Source organism: Dipteris shenzhenensis, chromosome 18 (genome assembly GCF_047967505.1).
Source record: "Dipteris shenzhenensis isolate YYH24624 ecotype China chromosome 18, Dip_SZ_1.0, whole genome shotgun sequence".
Taxonomy (NCBI): Eukaryota; Viridiplantae; Streptophyta; class Polypodiopsida; order Gleicheniales; family Dipteridaceae; genus Dipteris; species Dipteris shenzhenensis.
Window position 1 is genome coordinate 41732717 of NC_141613.1, and position 9546 is coordinate 41742262.

At 41.2% G+C, this 9546-nt stretch overlaps 1 protein-coding gene across 1 annotated transcript; it reads right to left on the reverse strand.

Annotated features, from left to right (window-relative positions):
- Positions 1-2390: 2390 nt before the first annotated feature.
- On the reverse strand, positions 2391-3970 carry LOC147891242 (F-box/kelch-repeat protein At5g15710-like). Its single transcript, XM_087389742.1, has one exon. It carries the CDS (start codon positions 3644-3646, stop codon positions 2513-2515), a length of 1134 nt encoding a protein of 377 aa, XP_087245868.1. The 5' UTR covers positions 3647-3970; the 3' UTR covers positions 2391-2512.
- Between the last annotated feature and the right edge of the window lie 5576 nt (positions 3971-9546).

Below are 9546 nucleotides of genomic sequence, written 5' to 3' on the forward strand. Positions count from 1 at the left end.
GCTGGTATGTCCTATTCTACTGTTATATGTAGACGACCCTCTTTGCAACAGATAAAAATAGACTACAAAGTCACTGGACGTGGAAGTCAGTTTTTTTAGCACCTTAAGGAATGCAGGTGAAATTGCGAGGACAAGATAAATTGGAAACACATGCATGGAGAAAAGAGTTATGGGTGGTCCGAAATAAATGCAGAAAGTCAGCTCTCATGGAACTGGGAGATGAGAAAGCTCTTGCACATTATGTTTGTGCAAACTATGGTTCTCTCTCTCTCTCTCTTTCTCTCTCACACACACACACTTTTTTTTTTTTTAAGTGGAAAGTCACACACACACACACACACACAAAATGAATGCATATACAAACAAATCCTTGATCCTGTAGACATCAACTGGAGGCACTCAAAGTAAACGACTATCTCCCTCAAGACACGGTGGCCCAGCTAGTGGAGTTGAATATCATCTGGGTTGGTGACATAGATCTATTGCAACTTGGAACCTGAGTTCAAAGCCGCTTAATAGGCTGAAGCTAGTCAAGCAGCAGGGTATCCCCCCCCCCCTCTCTCTCTCTCTCTCTCTCTCTCTCTCACACACACACACACACACACACACATTTTTTTAGTGCGCACACACACACACACAATTCACATCATCATCACTTCAGGAAAATACAGGTTGGATCTCATGATCTTGAAATTGGTGCTCGCGTGCACGTGCACACATACACACATCATCATCACCTAAGGAAAATACAGGTTGGATCTGATGACCTTGGAATTGGCAGAGGGAAGGGATTCAGGAGAAGGCAAGGTTTGCAAGATGTGCAACACCAATGACATGGAGGATGAGAGAGATTTTTCCCGGGTATATGAACACCTGACCACTATGACCATTTAACCAAGATGCCTCATCTCCTCTCGGTGCAGCCAGCCAGCCTTGTGGAGACTTTAGATCCCAGGGATAACTTTTCAGAATTATGAAAATAGGAAATTACAGGAAAAACTTCTCCTTGGCTGTCCCACAAATCGTGACAATCTCCAACAGACATTGGTAGATCATTTCATTTCTCAGCCAGAAACAAAATAGAACCGGAATGCCTATTAATGCCTTTATTGCACAAGAGAACAGATCTTGGAGAGGTACTCCTGCATTTTCCAACTTGCTTTTCAAACCAAGTCCTTACAATTCTTAAAAGAGTGCAGAGCTTATGATGTCCTGTTTAAGAAGGTAGCAAATTTTTTTACCTGAACGTAATTGGATGCAAGACTTAAGCTCATTATGTAATACAGTCTCTGTCGTCTCCAGCTGGCTCCCCAATGCACCTTAGGCTCTACTTCTGAGCACAACTTACAAAGCTTCACCTTTTTTGTACTCTTAGGGTATTTACAGACTCGTGCACCATGGGCACCGCCCATGGGCAAGATTGCCCGCCCATGTCCAGCCACTGCCCAGATGCATTAAATAGACCATGGTCAAGTATACAAAAACTGGAGTCCCTCTGCAACTTCAAGCTTGCATTTGTTTACTAAAAATAGGTTCTTCCTCAAAGATGGGACATGGATCACTTCGTGCAAAGACTTGCATGCTTCATCGGGCACCTTGCAAGGCTACTGGAAGAATACTGCCTAATATTTGCTGACAGGCTTACAAGTTACAAGGCAGCCATAACCAGTCACTAGAGAAAAGAAAATTACTTGCAGTACCCTTTTTCTACAGTTGTGCTCTAATGTCTTTTCAGACTGCCCCAGAAAAGAACAGCTTGCTGTCTCCCTCAAATGCATACGTGAATAACCAGTGTGCCGCATCTACGTGCTGATCTTATTTGGCCCTGTGATAGGCTCAGCTTCTAGTGTTTCCACAAATTTTGTGGATATCCTTTTCCAATAGGAGAATCATCGTCTTCAGCTCTACAGACGAAAGCCCGTGTTAATCATCTCCATCAATCCAAATGCCAGGCTCATCACCATTTGCGGGCAACATGGCTTTCCATAGCCACCAACGATAGAGCCATGCTACCAGAAACTGAGACAATGACAATACAACCAAAAAAAGACTGTGGGTGATGCACTTGCTAGCAAAAAGACTAGCAATGGGAATATCAGTGCTGAGGCACAATGCTGGAACTGCGACAACTCATGGTGAAGTAGATATGATGGTTACATTTCGTCTGTCACCGTAAACAGTCATGACGACCGCCACTTTACAAGTGCAGTGAGATAACAATCTTCTAAAACTCACCGAGCAAGAACCGGTCAAGAACGGAGATAATTCATAAAAACTTAAGTAGATGCTTGAGAAGTTAAAGAACAAACAAGGAGCTCACAGCGTACGGCGCTCGACAAAACAAATTGATAAACTAAGCTATGAGGATAGAAACAAGAAAAGCTGGCAGAATTCATTATATGATGCCTTAAGAGGCAACTGTACAGTCCCAAACCGTCAGCTTGCGGACGGAATAACTACAGTTTGTTACAGACCAAGAATGTACAAGATCATGTGTCACCAAACAAATTCCTCAAGAAATGAAATCAAATTCTGGCCGGAATGAGAATCCAAGTAAATGGGAATCCCTACATTTGGGAAACAGAGGGTCTGAGGGCATCTGCTTCCATGACCTACCTTTGACATCAAAAGTAACTATAGTCGGGCTTAGGTGAGAAGTTATGCACACAAGGTCCCCAACTCCAGCGCAAACTAGAGGAGTATGAACTGTAAGATGCGACATGAACTCGGAAAACAGATCTTCCGGCATCTGGTCGAACACCTGCCATGCTTTTCCATGGCATAAACTCCACACCTTGGCGCTTCTTGAGGAGCTTTGCAGTGGGTTCCTGTGAGTGCCCACCATGAGCAGCTGACCCCTGCAGCTTACCAACGACGGAGAAGAAATGCCTTCCGGCATCTGCACTTGGTGCTCAATCCAACGACCCTTTGAAATGTCGAAGGCCGTGAGTCCGTATGGAAGTTCTGTGATACAATAGAAAAGCCCATTGCACCAGACACCCGGGTCAGAGCCAAACTTCGCGTCAGGCAATGCATCACCAGCCACCCTCCAAGAACCAGATATGGAATCATACACGTCTGTGAGCAGCCTATACACATGACGACCTCGAAAATTGCAACCGTCCTCACCAGTAACTACAATCAAATAAGCGTTTGTAGAATCGTCGACGGCAATTGCCACTTTGTGAATCAAGCCCACTCGAGGCATTCTGGGTAAGACTGTCGAAGTCTTTGTCAATGGATTGCATGCGGAGAGGACCCTGCATTCCGATACCTGGTTTCCCAGGCACACGAGACTTCCCCCAGCTGCCAGGATCGAAGTAGCAGGACATGCAGGCTTGGACAGCTTCCGCCAGGTGTTCGTGGAGGGATCGAGCGCGCAGGCAAATTCGCCCGTCGTGCAGAGCAGGAAGGAGTGACTACCATCGCTGATGCTCGTCGTATAGCTCAAGAGTTTGTCCGACGACAGCGCAAGATTCCAGTATTTGCAAACGCGCTTGAAGCGGCGTTTGCTTGCAAGGGGCAGCCAGAGAAGAATCCTGTCAACGACATCGTCTGGAAGGGAACTCCAAAGCTGCTCTTCAACCGCTTGGCCTTTGAGGGCGCGTTCGCGGAGGCAAGTATCGTTGCTAAGAGCAACAGTCATGGTGCTAAGGCCAGAGAGGGAAGAGCTAAGGAAGGTGGTGGCTAAGAAGGAGAGGGAGGCGAGCTAGATAGCTACGATGAGAGCGATAGCTATTTGGGCAGAGTAGGAGCACGAGGGACGGCAGAGGAGGAGAGCGAGATGGGGAAAGCAGGGGAAGCCATAGCTGGGGAGAGGGGTTGGGGGGGGAGGAATAAGATACAAGGAGAAGGCAATAAGATAATGGGCGGAGGCAAAGAGCAGGGGAAAGGTGATGGAGAAGCAGCAGAAATGCGAAAAGAGGCGAGGAACACATGTGGGCGCTATGGCTGGGAAGGAGCTCGTGGCTCATCACCGGGAAGATGATGAGCAATCCGGCAACACAGAGGATTGAAATATGGCTCGAACACCTCCCTTTTTAGAGAGAGAAACACTGAAACATGCCAATCCCGAAGAGAGAGAACATCCAGCGAGCTCTAGAGAGAGAGTGCGAAGAGAGAGGTTGTAGAGAGAGAGTGCTTAGCTCCCTAACTTAGAAACCTGCGTAGGCCCACGTCATCCCTCCTGGTCCACGTCATCATCTTTCCACGTGGTGCATCGCTGGCCAGTCCCCTCGCTGACTCCCATGTGTGCCTGAGATTGCGCATGCGCTTACCGGCTCGCAACCGGCACCTGTCCGTCGGCCCCAGCCTTACCCTGCCTGGCCCACCGGCTGCCGCCGGTTGCCCCCTGCCCCCCTGGCCACATGCTCGGGCCGGCCTTTTGGCAGACATCCCATCGACGGCTCCCAATTCAGACACGTGTCCACTCTGCCCCTGATCGACGGTCTAAAGTAATCCCGATTTCTTGAATATTTATTTTTATTTCTTGCTCCTTTGTAACGTGCACACCGCTTTTCAGTTTTTAAATAATATTTAGAAAACGCCCGCACTTGGCATTTAATATTGGCCTGCCCTTTAAATAATGTAATCATTCTTTCCTGGAAAAGCTTGTGGCTTGTCATACTATTCCTTTTAAATTTCCTTAAAAAGGAAGGTTGTTTGTTACCCAATAAAAACAATTTTCCCCACGAGAAAAATACAATTCCGAGAACCTCTAGACTTCTATCTCAAGTAGAACTCATCTCCTCGCATGTGTGCAGCACTGTGCCGTAGCACCCCCATGTGGCTAATATCCTCAAACTCTCCCGGGAACATGTGTGGCATGCCGTCTGTGATTTTGAGTGACAAGAAGGGTGTAGCTTACGGCTATGGTCACAACACAAAGGTTGCAAAGGCCATCGAGAACAGCTCGACCTTTGGTACATTGCAAGGGACCTAAGTTCATTTCACTTTTTGTTCGAAAGTGTTATTGTCCATATGCATAGGACTAAAACACCAAGAAGAGTCATAAAATAGTAGGATCTAAAAATAGGCTCAAAAAACGTTCTATGTAAATCATTAACATGGATTGAAAGTAGGATGCACTAAGTCATGTATAACTATAATCACATATTTACAATTCTAATCTTTTGACTATAAGAGAATTGGAAACTTTGACTCAAAAGATCCCATACACTTCTTTATACAGGCCAAAATTATAAAATTGGAAGGCAAGTGAACACATTGCTTGGACTACATAGTAGTCTGAACGCCTGTTAAAAGACGTAAACACGTGTTTATCATACTATTGTCTAGCAAATGGGCCGAAAAGTCAAAACCTCCATGAGAGGAGGTAAGTAGACACATTTTTCATGACATGGTGTGGTAAATGAGCCACTAAAATTTTGGTAGATTAGGCTTTCTCATCGTTTCAATAACATCCCACACATGGGGGGGGGAAACCATCCCACACAGGAATTTACACCTAGTTTGCATGGTTGCTAAGATTTCCATACATGCACCAAAAGTCAAAGGGCGATTTACCAATTGAACTTGCTTGTAATGTCCAATTAAGTGGCACTCATCTATGGACCACCATCTTGAAGGGTACACTGAGTGACAATGGTAGTAGGATTTACAATCCCTCTTACCAAGTGGTGCTATGCTTCTATCTTCAAATGGAACAGCAACACATGTTAGCCATGCACTTTTATCCCTTCAACTAATGAGGCTTTTACTCGCTCCTTATGACAAATGTCCACGACCAACTAGCTACCTTTCAACTAATTAGGCCCTTACTCACCCCTTATGACTCAAATGTCCACAAGTAGATGGAGTAAAAAAGCTACGTGCATATGGCAAAAGTGAGGTCCGAATGTTATTTGTCCTAGGGGTGAAGTTGCCCAACCATGTAAAGCCCACTTTTGTTTGTTGTTGCCTAGGTTAGCACATGCACCAAACCAATGGGATCAAGTAATTGGCCCATAATCTTAATACCATACAACTAAAATCATACTCAATGCACACCTCAGAGATGGAAAGTCTATCATCACGCATTTGTTATTGCCTCGAGTTAGTCATAAGAAAAGGCAATGTAGATCACGGAAGTTAGATGTCTCGATGTGTGCTAATACACATGATAGATTGAAAGTCTATCATCATGCATTTCTTATTGCCTCTAGACAATCATAACAATGCCCTTTCCCATCTTAACCCAAAAGGCAAGGTAGATTAAAGAAGCTAGATGTCTCGATGTGTGCTAATAGACATGACTTGACTTAGGATACAATTAGAGCCTTTGGGACAATAACTATTATTTGATACTATAGAGAACTACCAAAGAAGATGATAAAGTATAAATAATCACATTTTGCTTTATGAGCTCCACGATTCAATTGCCCAAATAGGTATCAATTACTCCACTTATTATATACAAAACAAGAGACCTTGGTTTCTAAAGAGCAATGTAACCTCAGAATATGTATGAATATAGAAAGCATCATTTTCAACAAAGAACAAGCTATTAATATTGTAATATGAAGGCATCATATGAAGTAGATGCATAGCTTACCATTGTCAAATAAATATATTACTTCAAGAGGGCCACGTGCATAAAGGAGCATGCGCATGAGGCATTTCATATCAAAATATTATTTTTAAGATGGATGTCACTACACAAATTGTTGATAGAGAGGTTTGACATTATGAGGTCACATTGCAACGTACATCACTCACATCTCATTAAAAGAATTATACCAATGAAAGAATCAAAGGGTTTATGATGTTTCAAAGAAATATGATCTATAGAAGAAGAATGAAATTATCCTTCCATAAACACTTATTACTAGCTTGATACTTGGAGATTCATCTTAGTACACTATTTTGATAATGTTACTCATGAGAATGTGGTCTAATATTATATGAAAATATGTTATGATTACAAGGGCATCTTTCTTAAAATGGACCATATAAGATGCTTAAGCTTCCACCCAATGTCTATCAACTTACATGAATGCATTATACATGTTTTCCTTCATCATCATTATTATTACGATAGAGATTTGTGCATATCGTGATAAGTGACATCTCGATGTCGCAAGGTCGTTCATGCATGCACTTATTGCTACATGTTAATGTGCATCCTCTAACACAAAGACAAATAATAGGAAAATCATTAAGAGGCTGAGACATGTGTAAAGATCTCATGATTCATGAGTAGTCATAGTCACATACAATAATAAATAAATGTCAATCTCAGGATACTATTTAGTTGTCAAATGAATGATAAAGCTTATAAAGAGCTTATGAGTATCCTTATTGATGCATGTCAAAAGTGGTGCACCTCAGTTGTCACCAAGTAGGCTCCTACAAACCTTTATTGTCAATCGAGTCAAACTTTCACATATATGATTTTTAATCTCAAGATAGCATGGACCAGCCCAACCACACTATTGTAAAGAAACTATATATTGACTAGACAAAGAACACAAAAATGTCAGTGTTTCACATTCCATACTTGCATGAGATGATAGCATCAAAAGCATCCCTTTATTTGTATTGGTTCAAGACTCCATGGTGTCAAAAAGAATAAAGGTAAAAACTTTCGACTACCCAAATTTTGGCATAAAGTAAGGCATAAGAGGTGCACATTGGAGAAAAATGATCATAGCTGCATATAAGCACCCTCAATACTAGGCATATGTGCTATCACGACATGTCCATACCTTGCTTTTCTATACCTATAAACGTTTGAACATGCATATATATCCTTTCATACCAGTAAAACACATACCCCTTCTAATACATAGTAAAGCATGCAAGGAGACAAAAAATGTACCTATTCTATAAATGCAAGGTTATTTTACAAGAAGAGAAGTCCAGACTTGGAGGAACACCAAACCACCAGCGACATGTCACGGCCATAGAGTTAACTACGCTCACATCGTCTTTGCATTATCTAGGTTGATAGAGTTCCTTTATGAAGGAACATATACGCCCAAAATGATATATGTGTGCAATTGTTGCACCTCAAACCACTCCCATTGCTACCATGCTTGCTCTACCCCTATCTTTGTACTTTATGACTATGTTTCTCTCATGATGAATGTATTAAATGATTGAATGCCTATGTAGTCAAAATAGAGATATATTGTCATTTATTTGTTAATAAATTCATTTTTCATAGAAAGTTGTTTATTTGCAAGTTAAAACAACTTGCCACTAGCAACGATATCACCTCTTCCACTAAACAGCAAAATCACTTCTTTTTTAAGGACAAAATCAAATCCCTAATGTTTTTCCTACAATACTTGGAATTTGAAAACTAGGATTCACGCAGCAGAATGATTCATGCCATGTAATACTAAAGATTTCCCTTCTTATCATGAAAATATCTAGTGCTCGAATGCCTATGTAGAGATATATTGTCATTTATTTGTTAATAAATTAATCTTTCATGGAAAATTGTTTATTAGCATGTAAAAACAACTTGCCACTAGCAATGGCATCACCTCTTCTGTTAGAAAACAAAATCACCTCCTTTTTAAGGACAAAAATCAGATCCGTAATGTTTTTCCTACACTCAAAAACTATGATTCACACAATAGAATGATTCATGCCATGTAACATTAAATATTTCCCTTGTTATCATGAAAATATCTAGTGATTGAATGACTAAGCAACGATATACTATCATTTATTTGATAAAAAAACATTTTCATGCAAAGCTGTTTATTAGCAAATAAGAACAATTTGCCACTAGCAATGAGATCACCTCTTCCACTAATCAACAAAATTACGTTCTTTTTAAGGATAAAAACAACATCCCTAGCATTTTTCCTCCACTAGGAATTTTAAAACCATGATTTGCATAGCAGAATGTTTCATGTCATGTAATGTTGAATTGTTCCCTTGTTATTGTTCATCGTTTGTGGGTCATTCCATAATGGCTTAATTATCTCTAAAGGACATCCTTTTATTAGACTTTTGGAATATAGACAACAAGTGACATAGTTTTCAGTTACTTTAAATGAAACGACATGGTTCAATAATAAAAATCTATTGATTGCCTACTCTATTTCTTGAGAATGGAAGAATGATTTCTACTAATGAACGTATTTCCTAGCAACCAACTTGTCACTATCTATCTAGCATTCATCATTTGCAAATCATATTTTATTATGGAATGAACTATTATTTTGCTATTGAGTGATGATATGAAACATTTCCACATCTATAATGTTGTCAAAACACTTACTTATTATTGCTAGATATTGTGAGGGATATTCATCTTTGTAGAGGTATACTAGAAGTTGCTCTATAGGTTGCTCTAGATATTGTCAGGGATATTCATCTTGTAGAGGTATTATGGAAGTTTCTCTAGATGTGTTGTGGACGTGATATTGCTTGATTGAGGATCACATAGTCAAATTCATCTACACTATTTGACATATACCTCTACTCATGTATAAGCTTGGGCACTTGAATGTGTGTGAAAGCATGCCTACATTGTGTGTGTGTGTGTGTGTATGTGTGTGCACGCATGCATGCGGGTGTGTGTGCCGC

Excerpts from the sequence above, each read along its gene's own strand:
- LOC147891242 (XM_087389742.1), bottom strand. The coding sequence starts at position 3,646 with ATGACTGTTGCTCTTAGCAACGATACTTGCCTCCGCGAACGCGCCCTC.